General features: G+C 48.5%; 1 protein-coding gene across 1 annotated transcript in view; it reads left to right on the top strand.

Annotated features, from left to right (window-relative positions):
- The first annotated feature begins 119 nt into the window (after nucleotides 1-119).
- Nucleotides 120-20,214, top strand: part of COL23A1 (collagen type XXIII alpha 1 chain) — a 184,864-nt gene continuing 164,769 nt past the window's right edge. The window contains exons 1-2 of the mRNA XM_077186588.1: nucleotides 120-406; nucleotides 4,174-4,243. Coding sequence (XP_077042703.1) covers nucleotides 185-406; nucleotides 4,174-4,243 — 292 coding nt within the window. The 5' untranslated portion in view covers nucleotides 120-184. The remainder of the gene's footprint in view (nucleotides 407-4,173; nucleotides 4,244-20,214) is intronic.

The following is a 20,214-nucleotide window of genomic DNA, read 5'->3' on the forward strand; positions in this document are numbered from 1 at the left end:
GGAGCCGCCACCCCCCGCTTCCTCCGTTTAAGACCCGGGCTGGCGGGGCGAGCGCAGGAGAGCGGCCGCTCCGCAGCTCCGGCCCCACGCCCGCGGCGCGCACGGGGCGGCGCTGGATGCGCCGGCGGCGGGAGGCGGGCGGCAGCCGAGCGGGACCCCGCGCAGCGGCGCGGAGCGCGGCGCGATGAGCGCGGGCAGCGGCAGCGGCGCCGCCGGCGCGGCGGGCACCGCCACCTCCGCGCTGTGCCTGCTGCTCTCGCTCACCGCCGTGGCCGTGTGCCTGCTGCTGGGCGCCAAGACGGCCGAGCTGCAGGGCCGGCTGGCCGCGCTGGAGGAGCGGGGCGCCGCCGGCCACGGGCCGCTGCTGGACGCGCTGCAGCCCCGCGTGGAGCAGCTGTTCCGCGAGGTGAGTGAGAGGCGGGGAGCGAGAGGCGGCTCCGCGGGCGGGCGCGCAGGACCGGCCGCTCCGCGCCGGGGCGACACGGTCGGGGAAGGCGCTCCGGCCCCGCTCCGTCGCGGGGTTCGCTCCGTGTGTCACCGGCTTCTCATCCTCTGTGAGAAAACTTACTCCCTTCTACCAAACTTTCCACTTTTTGCTGCCGTTCCCATGAATCAGGCGTAGGGCGAGGCGTGGCAGATCCCACCTTGATTAGCCCCAGGTGAAGGGCTGGCTATCGAAGGTTAGAGGACATGAGACTTTCCCCCTTATTATATTCACTGACACAGGTAACCCGAGTACTTTAACTATTTGTCTTGGGATTTAATGGGCCATAATTTCCTTGTTAGAAATGATGAACATGATCCCCGCTATCTGGACTCTCTGTCACAGACTATTGTGGTCTGGCAGTGCAGAACTGATTTATGGTAGGCAGAGGAGACCCGCCACTTGTTACTTCACTTTCAGTCCTGGGGTTTTCTGAAATTATTCAATAAATATTTCTGTGCTGAACAATTCCGCCCACTTGGAGAACTATTATCCACACTGATGCCCTTCTCGGTGCCTAACTGAACCAAATCTCTGGGAGAAGTTACACTTTATCCCAGGGTTATCTTTTTCCCGATTCTGGTGTTTAGGTTTGGGGCTTTTTACAGGCAAGGGAGACGTGAAGGGCTCCATCACTCATAGGAAATGCTTGAAGATTCCGCCGTTGGTTTGCTGGATTTGTATAAACAGTAGTTCATAAAGTTCAGCAAGATTCAACACGGCTTGTGGGGCTGCTGAAGGGCACCCCTGAGTGATCCGTTCTGACATCTGGGGAAGGTTTTACACTGGGATTTTATTAATGGCCTGACTGTGGTGCAAAACAAGCGTTAAAATCATGACAGCCATGAAGCCTCAATCATGCAAAAATGTGTTTGTATGTGGAGCTCTGTGAAAGCTCTGGGGCAGTGAGCAGGGATGGAGGCAGTGCTGGGGGCATGGGGAGATAATTCCTCATGCTGTGTGTTGCTGTTGGAGCTAGGGTGAGGGTATTGCTGGCACCACCACGGCATGTCCTTTTGCCTGGAAACTTGGTTGCATTGATGTGCCTCGATAAAAGTGAAATGTTAAAATATTTTTGTGAAAACCCTGAATACCAGACCAGGGGGGGTGCCTGTGAGGCGTAGTCACAGCCTCTAGTTAATGTCTGTTCTCCAGGCAGGAATTAGCCTGCCGGTTGTGGCAGTGGTTCTGTTCCAATTACCCCAATAAATGTGCTTAGCAATGGGAATGGTTTCTGTGGCACTGCCTAAGATCATGTGCAACCTCTTGCTGAGATTTAGTTAAGTGTGGAAAGCTTGTTTTGTACTGGGAATGCTCAGATGGAGTTTGTACAGGGGAAAATAAAGCAAAACCACATAATTGGGTTTCTAATGGAAGAGTGAGCTTGTTGAAACATTAAGTATGACCGAACTCTTGTCAATGCTAAAGCAAGTTTTGAATCAAGCAACAAATTTGATGCATCCATAGTAGTAATTGCACTATCTATTAATGGTCATTTTAAATGGACCTCTTAATTTATGGTAAAGTTTCAGAAAGTGTTTCTTGCCCAAACTCTGTTACATAAGACCGCTCACTTGTCAAGCAACTGCTGCCCTTTCTGTGCTTGAGAGTTTCTGGAGAGTGAGAGAGTATTTCCATCGTTATGAACATCAACTGATGCCTGGGGTCAGGTTTTTTGTTAAATTCTGTGTTGGTCCTCCTTTGAAGTTTACCACAGTACTTCAGAAGTGAAACCAAAGCTCCATACGCTCTCTGTGCATGACCCAGCATCCTTTGTTCTCTGCCACGACCCAAAAAGCTTTACTCCATGTACCAGTGGAGGGGTTTGCTGGCATAATTTATGGCAGAGCTGTGTATAGAGAGCAGCAAATGCAACACCAACACACTGGCTCTGTTTCTTTTAGTGCTGTTTAAATGTTTGGCAAGTAAAAGAAGATAGGAAATAATATAGGAAGGGTAAGTGTGTAGTTAAGGTAATGAAAGCCAATTTGGACAACAAGGATTTAGTTTCTGGCTCTGTGACAGACATCCATGTAACTCTGGAGAAATTGCTGATTTGGCTGTGGCAGGACCTTGCCCTCCCCTTGGCTTGTCCCGTTAGTGGGATGTGCTGCAGGCTCCTGCTTTGATGCCCTCTGAAACATTGCCAACAGCACAGTCCAGACGTGGCAGCATCTCCACTTGCTCTGTGTCAAAAGCCCCAGCTCCAAGTGTGTAGTTTTCACACTGGAGGGAAAATATTAACAGGAGGATTATGGAAACATCCAGTCGTTGTAAACAAAGCCGGACCATTTTGTTCACAAAGCATTTATTGTCCGCAGTGTCCAGATTAATCAGTTTCATGACAACAACAATTCAATGGGAGAACAGAGGCCTCGCTCCAGGATTCAGATCTCCTCTGCTGCTGCCAGTGATGCCTGCGGAACCAAAAATGTGGGAGAGCTTGTTTTCATTTCCTCGAGCATCTTCATCATCCAAATTACTTTAAAATTAAACAGATAGAACTTGAGCAACTCTGTAACATTTAGACTGCAGGTGGCTGTCAGAAAAATCTCCTTAGATGGTTTTTTTTTTTGCCACATTTTCTCAAGGAAAGTGTTTTGCAGAAGGCAGCTGGAACGTTCTGGTATTTATACTTCCCTTAGGACAACTTCTCTGTCAGGTGCTATGAAACCGTGTTAATGCTTTCAGGACCTCTTAGCGTCACATCCAAGCAGATAGAGGAAGCATAGGATTTCAACAACAGATAAAACTATTTAATCCTCAGAATAAAAAGAAAATAACCTAATTCACAGGTAGCTTAATTCCTGAATAGTCCACAGTGTTCAAATATTTGAAAAAGGACTGGGCCATCAGTTGTACAATATCAAGTCTTAACACCCTAAACTGAATAAGTACTTTGAATTTTCTGTCTTTGAAATGTAGGGACTCCAGTTATCAGATTATTGGTTTATCTTTTGGCAAGTACTTTAGGTAGGACAGGGCATTCCTGGAGGACTGAGAGAGTGAAGATTGTGGGTGAAGATGAGCTGTTCCCACCCTTGCTGGGCTGTCCCAGGCAGGGAGTATGCCTGAGCTAATGTAATGTACCTGTCATCAGGCTCATTAACTTGGGCTTGGCAGTGGGCTAAATGCAGGCACGAACAGTCTGGCTGGCTTAGGAAGCAGCCAGAGTGTGCACACATCTGCCTGCAATATGCCACGTAGACACTGCTCTAGTTTCATGAATTTGTATGTGTTTGAGTTACCCCATTGATGAGTTTTTCACTTTGGGGATGGAAGCACTGGGCTTTGGGTAGGCCTGAAGATGGGTGAGCACTCCAGTCTTGACTGTCCTTTACCTCATCCCTCTGCTAAAGAAACCTCAAACACTCCACAGAGCACGAATTTTAAGTACGAAATCAACCAAATCAGGTCACATGTGAACATAGGACTTGTAGGGAGCTCAGGATGAATCCTCCCAATGGAGCTTTGCTCAAGGGACTTTGGGATGTGCAGGAGGAGTGTCCGCCTGCTCCCTGTGGGGGCTGTAGGCCGCCCCTTGCTCAGAAACATTCGATATTTCCGTGCTATTGTGGCATGGGACATTAAAGCATTCCCCCTCCCGGGATGGTTTGGGTGTTGGCATGCATGCACAGTGTTTGGCTGTGATGTCCTCTCTAAAGTCTCTTTTCATCCCCTCCAAACAGAAGCTGGGCGAGGGACTGGCGAAGCTGCGGACGGCGCGGGAGGCGCCCCCAGACTGCGTGTGCCCCCCAGGTAGGTGCCAGGTACAGCCCAGCCCGGGCCACCCACCCTCTGAGCTCCTCTCTCCTGTTTGACACGCTCCTTCCCATGGAGGGAAATGTGCTAGGAAGGGTTTTTCCCCAGCTGAAGCGCTCCAGCGTCTCCCAGTGCCTTGCTTTGGCCTGCTTACAGATCAAGGAGTTTGAGGTTTGGACAAAAGCGACGTTTGGCTATAAGAATAAAAGAGGGAAGAACTTGACTGGGTTGTGAGCCCTGGGTGCTGGGCCAAAACAATTTAGAAGTAGTAACAAAATCACTGGGGCTTAATGCAAGTGTGATAATTAAAAGCTGCAGCCTCTCTGCCTTTTCGGAGGGCAGGATTTCTTTTGCTGTAGGAAAGCTGTCACCGATTGTTTAAATTTCCTCCCAGAGTTTAATGAACTTCTAAAACCGTCAAAACTTCCTGTTCTGCTGTGGAAGTGCATGCTCCTTGGAAACAATAAACAGCTTAGATTAGTTTGTAAAGGAACCTCATTTACAGAAATGTTCCGTGAAGTGCTCTGCTGTCACACTGAAGGGTGTGAGTGGCTTTGGGTTGGGGCACTTCGAGCCTTTATTTTCTTTTTTCACAAAAGCAGTGAAAGATGGGTGAAAGATGTGCAATGCTTTGATGCGGGAGAATTCACAGGCGTGTTGCAAGCAGCAGAGTTCCATTCTAGTTTTAAAGAAAATAAATAAACACTAAATGCTACATGGAGATGGCAGAATAGGCAAAGGGGCAGGGTCAATTTTCCCTGCCACCCTGGATACAAGTCCTACCAACAGACACAGTGTTAGTCCATATTCGCACGACAAAAAAAAAAGGGTTTTTTTCCCTTGTAAGATTATGTTTAATCTCAGAAACATTTCACTAATGATGCTCTTAAATGTACTCGCTGCTTTTCTGGTGGAAGGCTCCCTGTGTGCCTCACTGCCTGGTAACAAAACCCACCAGCTGAGAAACAAATCCTGCTTATTTTCAGCTCTTTGCAAAGTGGCCAAATCAGGTTTCTCTCTTGTGGTGCACAGACCCAACAAGTCCACCAACCTCATGGGACTCTGTGGCTGTGTCTTTCTGTGGTCTGGACAAGCAGGGCACTGCTGGTGTGCTTAAGTGGTCAAGAGGCTTTTCCTTTGCTCTTCGGAAAGCAATTGGGATTGAAGAGGCTCCTTTTGTCCAGGAAAGTCCCAGTTCTGTTCCGGGTCACTGAGCTGCTGGTTGCTGTGTTTGGAAGATGGGGGAAGAGAGGAAGGGGAAGGTTTTCCCACGTGCTGCTGAAATGCTCGTTACAGTCATTAGTAACGAAACAAAGCAATTTGTGAGCCGAGGGAAGGAGAGGTGATTTCCTGGTGGGTAGGAAATGTCCCATCGGTGGCTGCTCCTGGCCACCACTGCGGGGAGCTGACTGGGGATGTGCTGCTGGACTGTCCTGAAGCCTTTTGGCTGGTTTTGAGCGAATCAAAGACACCTTTAGCTGTGTTCCGTTATTTTCCTCTTTCTCCTGAAAAAGGCTGAATTGCCTTCTGCTCTGTAGTTAAAGAGCTCGGTCTGGAAACACCTGAGAGCTTGTGGCTCTCACTGGCGTTCACTGCTGAGTTACACCAGGCTGCAAACCAGCAGCTAAGCTTCAGTTTGCCTCTGCACTGAAAAAGCACCCCCGGGTGAAAGGAAAATTTCCTTGTGGAGGGGATGGGGAGATGCTGCCAGCCCCATTCCTGCTTCCCATGGGCAGCTGGTGGGTATCCTGAACACCTGGGCTGGGTGGCTTTCCTCTGCCAATAACCCTGCTAGGCTTAAGAATTCCTCATTACGGCTGGATTTAAAGCCAGCCGGGGAGAGGGAGCCGCGGGAGGATGCTCTGATTGCCATGCAGGCACCACAGAGCCACGCAGGAGCAAACACAGACTCAGAGCTGGCCGTGCCAGCTGGGCTTGCTTTAAACAAGCCCTGATTTTTCCTAGAAATGAGTCAATTTGGGGTTTGTTTGGACTTGAGGGGGTGGCGGTTGTTTTTAGGGCCCTGCTTTGATATAATTGACTCGCTACACATTCAAAGCAGTTTTGGAACAAGATGACAACGACCCACTTAAAAGTTAAATGCGGGTCAAGTTATTCTAACTACAGCGAAATCCTAAATCACTGCTTGTAAAACCAAGACAAAAGACAAACAGCGTTCCCTCCTAGAAGAACCCCCGACCCAAAGGGACCCGTTTTGTGCTTTGTGCTCCTATTGGAGATCCCCTATTCGGCTGTAGGGCACAGCTGGTTTGGCTTTTAGGATGGGACCCTGGGGCTTTCCGCGGCTGCGGGGGCCGCTGGCCGGCAGAGGGGGCCCGGGGCTGTTTCACCAGGGCCACGGAGAGATCGCGATCGTCAAAAGAAATCATAGAAAGACTCTTTAAAAATCATCCAGTCCAACTGCCCTGCAGTGAACAGGGACATCTCCAGCTAGATCAGGTTTCTTGGAGCCCTAACCAGCCTGACCTTGGAAGTAATAACAATTTGGGGAAAAAAAAAGGAAAGATAATTAAAATAATATATTTTTTAAAGGTTTAAAAAAAAATTCTGTCTCCAATGCTGAGCATGCTGTAAAAGGTTGCCTCTGCAGTTGCTCTGAGCATCTGGGCACTGCTTTGAGTTGACTTGTTTTGCATTATTCATTCAAGCAAGGCGATGCGGGGGAGGATGACAACAACTTTGTGTCACTTTGAGCCCTTTGTGGTTTGGGCATTTTTGTGGCTGAGGGAGAGGAGAGCATCCTTGAGGGGGTTGAGGCAGCTGGGCTGAGTGTGGGTCGGGCTCGGGAACGCTGTGACAGGCTGGTGACCCCACTCTGGGGCCAGACATGGCCTTTGAGTCCCCTCAGCTATTCGGGACGGGGTGGAAGCTGCAGGCACCGGGCAGGGCCAGGACAGGCTGTCCCCATATGTTGTCCTGCAGGGAAAGGGCAGCTTAATACTTGTGTTATTGTCATTCCCTAAGCCAGGCCTGTAATGCTTTGCAGAGAGGCCCCTCGTCCCCTTGTGTTCAGCCTCTTTCTCTGGTGGGATCCTCACAAAGCCTTTGCTGCAGGATGAAACACAGCAGGTGCAGGAGCACTGGTGTAGATGGCATTTGGGACAGCCTGCTGATGAGCACTGGGACGTGGGTTGAAGGCAAGACCGAAACCTCACACTGGTAAACAATTTGTTTATCAGTTGTGTGGGCTCTGGCTGCTTTCTCACATAGATGTTTTTTAAGGATTATTTTTTATTTTTCCCACTTGGTAATTTTAACAGTCCTTTAAAACATCAGGTGCCAAAGACTCTTGTTAAAGGTGGTATTTGCTGTGCTGAAGTCTTCAAGCTCTGTGAGAACAGGTCCCTCGAGAGCTCAGGGTGCTGGATGAACCATGCTAAAGCCTGAGAGCAAATGTTTCCTTAAATCCAGTAAAAAAACCTTAAACCAGCCCCAGCCCACAGAGCATGCCTTGCCCAGCAGCTGGTCCTTGCTGAATTGTGGATTGAGAGTGTGAAGAGCTCCAGCTCTGCTGGCTGCTCTTGCACTGTGTATTTCTAGGTATGCATTGTGTTTCCATGTGCCTTTTCATTTAACAGCACCTCTGGAGCCTGCACTCCCAATCTCCTGGCTGTTGGATGATGCATATCCCTGTTTTCATCCCGAGTTCCCGCTGGGACAGTGTCGCATGCATTTGAACGTATGGATTTATTACAAAGCAGCGTTAAATGTCTAGTGTAGTAATCTGATGTTCCAGCTAATATGTGACAAATATTTCCCAATAATGGCTTGGCAGCAGCAGGAGTGCAGTGGTGCTGCAGCCGGCAAGACGGCGGATTGCTCCATTTCTCTGCAATTCAAACCATCTGTACTGGGGGAGCCGAGCATTTCAAACCCTCTCCACCTCTGCAGACTCAGCAGCTCCACAGGCTCTCTTGCTTAGATTGTTTATAGAATTTAATTTTTTTTTATTATTAATTTTTTAATATTTATTCTAAATTTATACCCAGGGATCAGCGTTCTCCAGCTTGTCCTGGGAGGCTGGTGTGGCACTTTTTGTGATTTCCAGTGACTTGAAATATCTGCCTGATTTTTGTAAATGTTACCTTGAAGTGTCACTCACTATCAGCCTTCTCCCCGTGTTGTCTCCCCAGGTAATTAGCACAACAGAATTTCCCTAATTGCTGCAGATCAAGGGGGAGAGGGCTCTTCTGGCTTTGTAGTCCTGACAAATGGCAGATGTTTTCCAGGAGGCCAAATGGGATGCACCCAGCTCTGCTAATTCTGGCTCTTTGTTTTGTTCTCTCCATGATAGCAGCTCTGTTATTGCATCTTCAGGATCTGGGCCTGTTGTGCCACATTTCTGAGTCCTTCAGGGTAGTTTAACAGACACTGAAAAATATCAAATATAAGCAAGTATCATTTTTTTTTTCTTAAATTAGCAGTGATCTCTGCTTTTCTGAGTTGCTTTGCTTCTACTGACCTTAAACCTCTGAGGTATTCCTTACACTTACCTCAAGATACCCTTTTCTATTTACTGAAGCCATGAAAACTCAGTATTTTTCTATAATTTCTGCGTTATAGAGTGAGACAAAAAGCTTTACAAAATATTCAAGTTTTGAAATGTCTTCTGAATCCCCCTTTGCCTCGGTTTTCTGTACCCTGCCAGTCTCTTCACTTCAGCAGGGTTTGCTTTCTCCATCTGCCTTTGCCCACAGGAGGCCGGGACGTTGGAATTATGGATTAGTGTAAACAGGATTTTTTTTGTACTAAACTTAAAAATGCAATCAGAATTCTCTCCTGCACAGAAAAGGCTGTGCCAGGATTTTAAAAAATGAGCCAGAAGCCAAGTGTTAAAGCATCTAAATAACAAAGAACAACTGGCTGGGAAGGACTTCTGGCAAATGGTGTCATTTAAATGCAGGCAATTTCTGTTTCACGTGTTTTCAAATCTTACTCCTTCAAAAATCCAATCTGCAGACCTTAGCAACTTTTGGGAAAATGCTCTTTGAGCATAGAAATGACTGCTGGCTACCTTCCATCAGCTCCTTCCTGGCGACCGTTCCCCAGTCCCTTTTGGGTATTTGTGGAAGGCCCCAGGGACATCTGGAGCTGTGTCTGCACACCACATGTGCAGGAGCTGCCAGCTCCTTCTCCCAGGAGCTACCTGGGGATGGGCACTGGCCCCTTCCATCATCTCACTGCTGGAGAGCAGCTGCCACAGAGTGAGGGGTCCCCACCTCGTCCTTGGGACCGCCAAGCTTTGGCTTCAGGGTTGATGAAACCTTTAGGTCAGGGGTTGTTTTCTTGAGTGGTTGCAATAGATGGAAATAAATTGAGGAGAGAGAGTTCTGCTTGGTTTGGCATCTCCTCCCAGCCATGTGGGTGCCAGCCAGCAGCAGGGAAAGGAGCCCAAAGTCCCCCTGGCAAGAGGAATGACTCTCTGGTGGTCCTGTGTGCTCTGAGGGGGTTGCTGGAGTGGTGACAGCAGCCAGGTGTGTCATGGGAGAGTCAGGGGGGCTCTGCTCACAATTTTGGCACTGCTCCACAGCCCTGATGAGGAGCTCATGGTGGTGGGAGCAGGAGGTCACAGCCAGGTGTGCAGCAAAGGGGAGGTTTGCCTCTGGGAATTTGGGGACTGCTCTCAAAGTGACCCAGCAAAGGGGAGGTTTGACTCTGGGAATTTGGGGACTGCTCTCAAACTGACCCAGCAAAGGGGAGGTTTGACTCTGGGAATTTGGGGACTGCTCTCCAACTGCGTTCCCCCCATGTGCTGGTGTGTGAGGGAGGGCACGTCCTCTGTCCCACAGCCACCCAAACAGCAGCAGCCCACATCAGCTGCTGTGGCAGCCAGCAGTGACATTTGACGTCCTGCTGAGGTGACTGTAAATGCTGCATGTGGCCAGGGCTCTCTGAGGCAGGAAATAGCACAGGAGCAGGGTTATTCCCAGAGCCGCCGGCGCCTCTGACACACAGGCAGAGCACGAGCTAGAGGCAGTCTGGCCTCAAAACCGCTGTGGCAGGGAAAGGGGCTGGAGGCATCTTCAGGGAGGCTGAGGCAGGATTTCTCCTGGTGGTGTTTGCTGCAGCCCCAGCGTTTGAGCACCAAGGCCTGCAGCAGCAGCCCCCAGCAACATTTGCCTTTAGACCGCTTCAGCAAAAAATAATTAAAACTGGTGACATCAATAGGAGAAGGCTTTGAAAATTTATTTTTTCTAAGTCTGCCAAAGTTATTTTGAGTGTAATGAAAACTACAAAAATAAACCTGATGACCATGTCCTCCACAAGAGGCTCTGTGTAACTTTATCTTTGTCTCGACATATGAAGTCATTTACCCAGGCACAGATATTTTTTGCTGCCAACCCCTTCAGTGCTGCCTTTCCAGAGAGAGACTCTGGAGCAGGTTGGTTCATTGTTCATGGACTGACTCACCTGGGAAGTTCCTGTTAGTTTCAAGTTGTTTTCCTCCTCTTTCTTGTTCAAATGATGGGTCAATGTCATGCAAGTGAGCAGTGACTGGGCTGTGCAGAGCTGATTATTGAAAATAGTCTGTGCTGGCAGGGTACCTGCTGTACCTCCATCCCTCTCATCAATCAGAAGTGCTGTCATCTCCTGCCCACCCTGGGTGTGACAGGGTGGGAATGTGTCTCACCCCAGCTTTAGGTTGAATTTTTCAGTCATGCAGTGTTGATAGAAGCAGGTTTTAGCACAGAAATCTTTTGGGACAGTGAGCTACCAGTGGTGTACTCCTGAAGCAAGAGCCAATTTATTTCTCTGGTAGAAGAAGCTCCAGACTGACATTTCATGACTTGTATTGTCATTTCAGCACAGAAATCACCATCACCTGTGCCTGTGGGTATGTAGGTGACAGCAACCAAAACCAAACTCCAGCAGAGGGGCTCTATAAAAGTTTTTATTCTGCTCTTGCTGCTCTGGGTGAGTGCCACATCATTCACCAACAGGTACCATTAATTACCCTTCCCTCTGGCCAGCCCAGACAAAGGCTGGACAAATAGCCCCATCTGCCTCACCATCTTCTTCCCTTGGTTTCCCACTTGAGAGTCCTAGACTTTCTATAAAACTGGTGTCTCCTGATTTCCATGACCAGAAACACTTCTCTTCCCCGATGCTGTTGGTTTGCTCCTGTTCTGTTGCTCCCAGACATTTGTGTGGCTTTGTGGGCTGCTGGGGCAGTAGGTGTGGTGCCCTTTAAAGGATCCAAATATAACTCCATTACTCCTGACACTCCAATAAAGGCTGGAACAGCAAAGGGCTGAGTGGTGCTCAGCTGCCAGCTGGGGTCAAAACATGAACAAATCTATCTTTTTATCTTTTAAGTAGCTTTTTTTTTTGGGGTTATTTTACAGACTTCTGGGTTAGACAGTCCCTTTCAGCACTTGTTAAATAGAGAGTTAAGGGAGAGTGTTGTGAGCTCCAGCCCCTGAGCAGTGCTGTCTTTGCATTGCAAATGTGCTCATGCTTTGACCACCACATTGTTATGGGAGGGAGGAAGGTGAGCTGGAGAGTGATACCCATAGCTGGCTGCAGCTGGGAGTCCTAACAGGATTTTAAGCAATTATGTTGCAACAGTTGCTGGCTGAGGAGTGTGGCTTGCCTGGATTACAGAGGCCAGGGTGTGAATCCAAACACCAGCCACAAGCGTGGATCACTTACCCTTCCACTGCCACCCAAACAACACAAGCCAAGCACTGATCACACCAGCTGTGAGCACACTTAAGACTCCAGGTGTTATTTCAGACAGAAAACAGAGAGAGATCAGGAAAATTTGTCTGTTATTGTTTTTATCTCTATTGCAGTAGCTGTCCAGATCAGCAGTAAAATTACTTATCAAGTCTGATACACAGAGCACCTGGACTTTGTTCCAGGGGAAGGTGCTGTGACACCAGCAGGTTTGTCCCCACACGTGCTAAGGGAGAGGAGTTCTGACACTGTGATGACATACTCCTGCACCTCATTTTTCATGAAGCCAAGCTGGCTGTAGAAAATCACTGAACAGCTACTTTAAAGGCAGCCAGAGTGAAGAATTTGGCCACAGGTTTGTCCGTCCATGTTGTGAGGAGTCTGGAGCTGCACAGGTGTGCCTGGCTCACCCCTCGTCCTAGGGGTGCTGGGTGGGGTGGCAGGGATGCACCTGGTGGCTGTACCTGGCTGGAGGTGGTGCTGGATGTGCAGGAACCATAGGATGCACTCAGGGTACCCCAGTGTGAGTGACAGGTCCTCGTGGTGACACACTGCAAGGAGAAGCAGCTTGAGGAGACAGATCCAGTTGCTGATTCTTTTTGCATTGCACCTGCCCTACCATGATAAACTGGACTGTGAAAAGGCTGGGTTTCTTTGTGCTTTTCTAAATCAGACCCAGGAGGCAGCAATTGTCGTCACTTCCCAGCATGAGCCCAGGGTAATCCCACCCAGCATCCAGCCTGGGGAGCAATGGTCCCTGCAGGCTGAGCCTGCCCAGCCAGCATGGACTGGTGGGTATGGCCCCTTGGGTTAATGCAGCTTTACAGGACACACTCACGTGGTTAATGGTCTAATTAAGCCTCCACCTGCTCTTTGTTGTCACCATCAGTCAGTTTTATCATGTGGCAGAAGAGGCACTGGTGCCAGGATGCCCCAAACACGTGGCTTTGGCAGCCTGTGCTGCACAATGTGCTTCTTGGGTTTCATCCCTGCAGCAGATGGAGAGAGCTCGTGGCCTTGTGTAGGAGTGAGGCACAGAGCTGCTGGAAATGCAGGAATGGCAGATCCCCAATGCCCCCCAGCTTGTGCTTGTTTGCTTTTTAAAATGTGACCATGTGGGGCAAGAAGGAGAAAAAGCTGCACGTGCTGGAGGAATTGAGTGTAGCCAGAGGACTGACAGAAAATGGCTATGGAGAGCCCATCACTGCCTTGAATGCTGATTTGGTGGCAGGAATTCACTTTTTTTTCTACAAATTTGAGCTGGGGATGTGTTTGTGAAAGACCTCCCATTCATCTTGTACACCATACAGAATCTTGGTTGGGGTAGGGATGTGGGGCAGTGCTGGTTGCAGTTGAAGCTGTTGTTCATGTTTCTGGCTCACTTTTAAATTGGGGCCATTTATGTAATTACATATTGAAGGCATTAAAAGAACTTGGCTTCTGCTGAATGGGGGCTGCCCTTGATGGTTTATTTTTTCCCAATGGTTGCAATCATGGCATGACATGAAGGCCAAGAAAAGCCAGTCTTTACCTGAGGCTGGCTGTGTGACACAAGTTACTTTTTAACCCACAAGAGCAGCCCTATGGTAAGAGCCACTGACTCTGGGGCTTTGCTCACCTGAAGGTTCCCTTCAGTGAGAGTTTGCTGGGACATTTATGTCAAGACAGCTCCAATGAGGGACTTGGCTCCAGCCCATGTGTGATGTGTCCTGTACATTGCAAGAAGTCCCACATTTCTCTTTTTGTTTCTGGCTCTCAGTGGCACAACCGTGGATGTTGGCTCTACAAGCAGCAGAGAGGGGCCATGTGCCCCTGGGTGGACCTATTAAATCCTGTGCACCACATAAAAATTTTAACCTTCATGTCCCAGGCTCTTGGGTGGCTTCCCAGCAAAGGTGACATGGTGGAGAGAGAAGTATTCACAAAGAAAAAAACATTAAATAGGTTCGATGATGTTCCCAACCATCTGTGTGTTTGTTGTCAGACTTCTAAAAAATACTGGTAGTGATGAGATCTGTCATTGCAGTACATCTGGAAATGTTTCTTTCTGCTTGAGTTTGTCTGGGTTTTCTCCCCATTTTGTGCTGTCTCTGGGCTGTCCCCATTTGTGCTATTCCAGCCCATTTGGTGCAGGAGGCTCCAGCAGGTTTGTGCTGCTTCACTGCTCAGAGACATTGGAGGACTTGGAGGAGATGTCGAACAGATTTTTCCTTTTCTTTTTTTTTTTTTCTTTTCCCCCAGCAGATCTGTCTGGAGGATGAGAACAGTTGGTATTGATATGATCTGCTTCATATTTTGGGAAGTCTTGGCAGTAACTACTACCAAATAATGATGCTTCTGGGGCCCTATTGTGCAAACATTTAAATATGTTCAACCGTGTTGCGCAGAAGCCCTGTCAAGAGACTAACACGCCATTCCCAGAGTGACTCAGGGGCATGGCTGATGGCAAAAATGGGCCTTGATAGGGAATTGGGAATGTATGTTCCCATCTCTTAAAAGAAATCCTGGCATTTTGGCTGCTGACAGCTGCTGGTGGCTTGGCTGAAGGCTGCTGGTTGTTTGTGGAGGTGGATGAGGTGGGAAGCACGCTGCTGCTGGTGTGGGCAGTGCTGCTCATCTGTGCCAGGGGGCAGGGACTCCTTTGTTCATTTGATTCTTTCCATTTTTCTCCTAAACTTTGCATCCTAAACCACAGCTTGTCCACCTCATTTCTGGGGTGCTCACTGCATGTGTGTCTGCCCCATCCTTCACCCTGGGCAAGGCAGTGATGCCCTGAACCTGGCCAGAAGTTGCACATACCTTTCTTTTCTGCTGAATTTTCTCTTTTTTTTGTTTTATTTTTTGAATCTATCCATTTTGTAGATCAGGACTGTATAAAAGTGGTTTTTATAAATTCCAAAGATACAGTTAAATTCCCTAAGAAGTTCTGTTCAACTCCACTTGGGAGCTTATACAGACCAGTTGACTTTAAGGATAAAAGCTGTGTATTTGAGCTCCTCGAGGGCTGCTTTAATGTCAATTAAGCCAGACTTCAAGGAGCTCTGCTTCATTTTCAGAGTAACAAGGTTCCCAGTCTTCAAACCATTTCTTCACAGAGAGGTGAGGTCAAAGTGCATCAATGCCTGGACAGGGGGGCTGTGCTGGGGATGATCAGACACACGAGCTCTGCTCTGCATGGAGCAGCAGCAGCAGCAGCACAGCCACCCCCTGGTCTGCTTCCCTTTGCTTGTGGTGGCACAAAGACACATTCAGGCCCTTTGATAAAAGCCAGGCTTGGCTGCTTTTTACAAACACAAACAAAACAAAACAGAAAAACAGCAGAGGAGAGGGGGCTGGGTTTTGTTAAAGTGGGGACTTGGGATTTAGCAAGAAAAGAAAACCCAAACCTCCACTTCTTTCTGGATTAACAAGGGAGTCTAAAGTTGCACCCTTCTCCATCTCTCCCACCCTGTCAGGTCAGTGGACATTTCCAGAATGTCAGACATTTCCCATTTCTCCCTGGGAACATTTCTTCCTCTTCAGCCCCATGGTGGTGTTTATAAGAAAGAAAGAGTTTTACAGAAATACATCTCCCTCCCCTCTCTATATATATACATACATATATATATATATATATCCCTTCTCATATAGAATCCCATAAATATTTATATTTAGTGCTTGTTAAGTGGTAAAGCAAAATGCAGTGAAAACCAGCAAGTGACAAACACATTCCTTCTCCTTGCTAACAAAATGCCCACCCTCTCTTACTGGGGTTTATTCTGGGCTTTGCTGATTGCAGGTTTTAGCTTCTCTTTGCTCCAGACTGGCCCTGACTGCCAGCTCAGTGCTGAGAGCTCAACCCCAGTGGATTCTACTGGTGGGAATGGTGAAATTAGGTGGCTTCATCCTGGTTTGGCTTAAAATGGTAATTATGTGTTGCTTGAATCCAACCATTTGCGGAACTGTTTTGCTTTTAAATTTATTTAATACCTAATTTTGGAAGTTTTTCTTGCTGTAGTTGGGGGTTCCCTACAGCTGTTCCACTGCTGTGTGTCTATATTCCATTACTACCCTGGATTCCAGCCCCTCCACAGAGTGAATTCACTGCTGGCAGGAATTTCCCTGTGCAGAACTGGTGATGTGAAACCTTGCACTGATGCCCTGAGGAGATTGGCCTTTGCCACCAAGTGCTGGAAATGTCTCCTTGCTCCTGGTTATAAAACTGTGCAGTGAAGGTAGAGGGAACACACACACTGAGGTTGTGTCACTTAAGATGTGACAGCTCATCTGAGAGACCCTGGCACGGGGTACCCAGAGAAGCTGCCCCATCCCTGGGAGTGGCCAAGGCCAGGCTGGACAGGCCTTGGAGCAACCTGGGACAGTGGGGAGTGTCCCTGCCCATGGCTGAGGTTTGGAGTGAGATCATTTTAGGCTCCCTTCCAACCCAAACCATTCTGTGATTCTACAGAAACTCTTCTCTGCTGGGTTCCCTTGGGAGGTTGCTCATGGCACTGCAGCCTCGAGAGGCTGAAACCATAACAATGAACCTGGAAAGGCACATTCTACCCTCAGCCACATCCCCTATGCCTCCAGGAATGACCCCAAACCTGGAAGGAGGAGCCAGGAAGGATATCAGGAACATCTCTCCCTGTTCTGAATGTCCTAGGGAGGGGAACAGAAAAGGCAGTGGGGCTGTTCCCTCTTTCTGCTTGCTCAGGCTCCCTGTCTGTACAGACACAGCCTGGGAGGAGCCAGAGCTGCCAGGTGCCCTTGCAGGTGAGTGGGCACAGCTCTGCTCCTGCTGCCCCACTCAGCACAGCTGTGGCTGGGGGGCTCCTCCCCTCCCATGCAGCCTGCTCAGGGGCTGCTCTGAGGTTTCACTGAGCCCTGTGGGGTGTCCTGGCAGCAGGCATGGGGCTCCAGGCTGGGGGATGCAGCTCTGTGCTCTCTCTGTGGCTGAGGTGAGTCTCGTGCCCTTCCCTCTTTCTCAGTTCTCTGCAGGGTGCAGCAAAGAGACAATTTGGAAGCATGTTCATTTGCTGTGAGCTGGGATTGCTGGCCAGCCTGGTGATGAGAGCTATGTGCAGGTGACTTGAAAACACCAGAATCCCCTTGTCTCTTGAACTGCAGGGCAGGGATTGAGGGGCACTGGAGTGAAGCAGACAAGCAGAGGTGTGTGTGTCTGTATTTATGCACTCGTGTGTGTGGGACAGCTTGTGCCAGCCCTGCCTGGGAGTGGGTGCCCTGTTGAGAATTCCTTTATGGTTTTGTTGTTGGAGATGTGGGGCTGTAGCAGAACTCCCTGTGCAGTCTTTGTTGCAGGAGGTGATATAATGATCCAGAGGAGCTTTTGCTCTGACCAGGGGCACAAGTGAGTCATTTTGCAGTTGGTTTTAACTCACCTGCCCTGGAACTGGATGTCTGCTTGGCCATGCTGTGGCTGCTGAAGGTGGGAAATGTGCACCTTAAGGAGAAATCCTGCGCAAAAGGGTGAAGTGGCTCAGCTTCAAGATGTTAAATCACAGGATGCTTCAAGGAATACTCACCTTTCTGGCTGTTATTTTTAGTGCTTTTCTTGCATAAAGCACTGCTTTTACACTCAGACTGTGCAGCTATCCTGGTGCAATTGGAGCACGGTGGGGAGCAGGGGCTGAGCGTGGTTGCTGGCCCTGGTGAGACACCAGTGAGGGGTTGTGTGAGACTGGCAGGTGACAATCTGGGCTGTAACCCCAAAAAGGTGACTCCTAGAGATGAAAACATTCATCAGGCAGTGGGGGCAAGGTTAGTAATGACACTAATTGTCTGTAGGAGTCTTTCCAGCTCAGTTCTGTGACTGCACTATTGTCCTTAGTGCTTTTTTCCCTCTGGTGTTTGTTTGTTTTTTTACTTTTGTGGAATGTCTCTGTTGGAGGAGGGTGGAGGCAGACCTTTATAGATGAAGGAAACATTTTCTTGGGTAGGTGTTACAGAATGCAAAATGAGAGGAGCCCCAAGATTCCTCCAAGCAAGCCCTGATTTGAAGAGGGATCTCCCTCTGCTCTGGGCAGTGACTGCTGATGGTTCTGCTGCTCAGCCACACTCAGAAGCTGAGCTGGTGGCTCTTGGTGGAGCTGGGGGAGGCTGAGGTCGCTGCTGATGGGCCCCAGCTTTTGTGGGGTTGGTGCCAAATTCTGCTTTTAGATCTCAGTGCTTGGTAGAATTCAGCAATAGCCGGGCTCAGTGTGGAGTGGGGCCCTGGGTTGGAGCCATTCATCTCCCCTGCCTGGGGCTGTGCCCTTGCCAAGGAGCCACCAACAGCCTGAGGAGAGGGGGCAGCTGAGTTACAGCCTTCAGCTGGGGGCTGGAGGAGAGTCCCTCTCATCAAGGCCACTGGCTGAGGCTGTTTTCTCTCTTAGGACATCCCTGATAGCACCTGGGATGCTGGATAATAATGCCTGTTACAGGCAATTTGTCCTTATCTGATGGCCTGAGTTGGGAAAGCTGGAAGGAGGAAGATGAAGGGACAGAGGCTCAGCCCAGGACCACAGGGTTTGATTTCCCTCTCCCAACTGCCAGCATTTTGATGGGGAGCCAGGAATGCTGTGGGCTGTGAAATGTTTTTGTTTCACTTCATCGGGTTTGTGTGGCCAAGCCCTAATCGAGGCTGTCATTTCCAGGGAGGGGAAATGGGAGCTCTGTGTTTGGAACACCTCTGTGGGACTGTAGCAGGGGAAGGGTCCTGCCTGGCAGTTTGAAGAGCTAAACTTCACTTGATGTATGAGGAAGTCGTTGTTGTTCTTTGGTTTGGCTTTGTTTTACTTCTTAAAAAGTTTTTTTTTTTTTTAAGCAACACTGAATTGCTGTTTAGAGTCTAAGTGGTATAAAAAGGGACTGAGCTGAAGCTTTCCAGGGCCAAGCATCACACACAGCTCTGATCAGCTGGACAGCTGCAGCCACAGCTTGCTCCTCTCAGCTCAGCCAGGTAAAAACACACCAGTGATTAACATGATCCCCATCTGCATCTTTCTTAGGGACCTGCCTAGAATATCAACGTCACTAATGTGTTATCATTTAAGTCTCTAATTTCTGTTCACATGCAACTCTTCAGCTCTCATCTGTGAATAATTCATCTGAAATTCAGAATGGCAAAATGACTTTATTTGTTTGCAGATATTCTTGGAGGAGCCCTCCTTGGTTTACTGTCTTCCTTACCAGTTTATGTATCTTGACATGTCATTTCCTTTGTGGTCCTCCCCCACCTCCCAAAATGATTTGCATATGAATTACTAAAAACAAAAGGAGGCAAATTCCCATCATAAATGTCTTTCACATTGGGTTAGACACGATTTTTGGGGAAAGATGACTGCTGCAGGCTGTAATTGAAACGTCACAAATGACATACCTGTGCATGAAAGGGAACCTGCTCCTCTCAGCTCCTGCCTCGCTTCCATCTCATCCTCTCTTGCTCACTGCTCTGCTGCCCTTCCTTGAATCCTCTCTCAAAAGAGCAGGAGGGAACCATAATGAATAAATTAGGCAGGAATACATATTTTTGCAGCAGGTTACTTGAGGACATTAATTTAGTCATCAAGCCCATCCTCCTCCCACAGCCTTCAGTGCAGGCCCTGCCTGCTGAGCCCTTACCCCACACTGCTGAGAGAATCCCTGGTCTCTCTGCTGTATGCAACAAGACAGTTGTAATTTTAAATTAGCTCTTAAAGGGAATATAACTTTAAATCCTTGGGTTGCAGTCAGTCCCAGTTCTAGTTTTTGTTGGTCAGTATTATTTTCGTTAATGTTAACAGATTTCTTTTCTCTTTATTATGATTGAAAGGTTTTTATTAGGACACAGAGATTTTTATTAGGCTCATGTACGCATTGATTTGCCCAATGTTCCAAACAGATCATCCAGAAGATGATCATATTTCCTGCAGGTGGTTTAACTGCAGATTCTGTAGTGTTGTGGTACCAGTCCTGAAATAGATTGACCTTTCAGTTTCAGTTCTGCTCAATTCTGCCAAAATGATTTCCTCCTTACTCTGGTTCACATTATCGAATTGCAAAGCCATTAGTTCTAGTTCTTGGTAAGGATGCTGCTGTCCAAATCTGGCCTTCACTAAGGCTGAGTGAAACTCGTGATTATTTACTCAGCCTGAGGCAAAGTACTGGGAAAATGAGATACAGGATGGGATTGAACAAGTCCCATCAGTTAGAAATTAGTGTGTTTTCTAAATTTTTTGATTTTATTTGCACTACAGCAACGTGTGCTGAAGAGCTTGGGATATAATGCCCACGGAGACAAAGACAAG

This window comes from Agelaius phoeniceus, chromosome 15 (assembly GCF_051311805.1).
Source record: "Agelaius phoeniceus isolate bAgePho1 chromosome 15, bAgePho1.hap1, whole genome shotgun sequence".
Lineage (NCBI taxonomy): Eukaryota > Metazoa > Chordata > Aves > Passeriformes > Icteridae > Agelaius > Agelaius phoeniceus.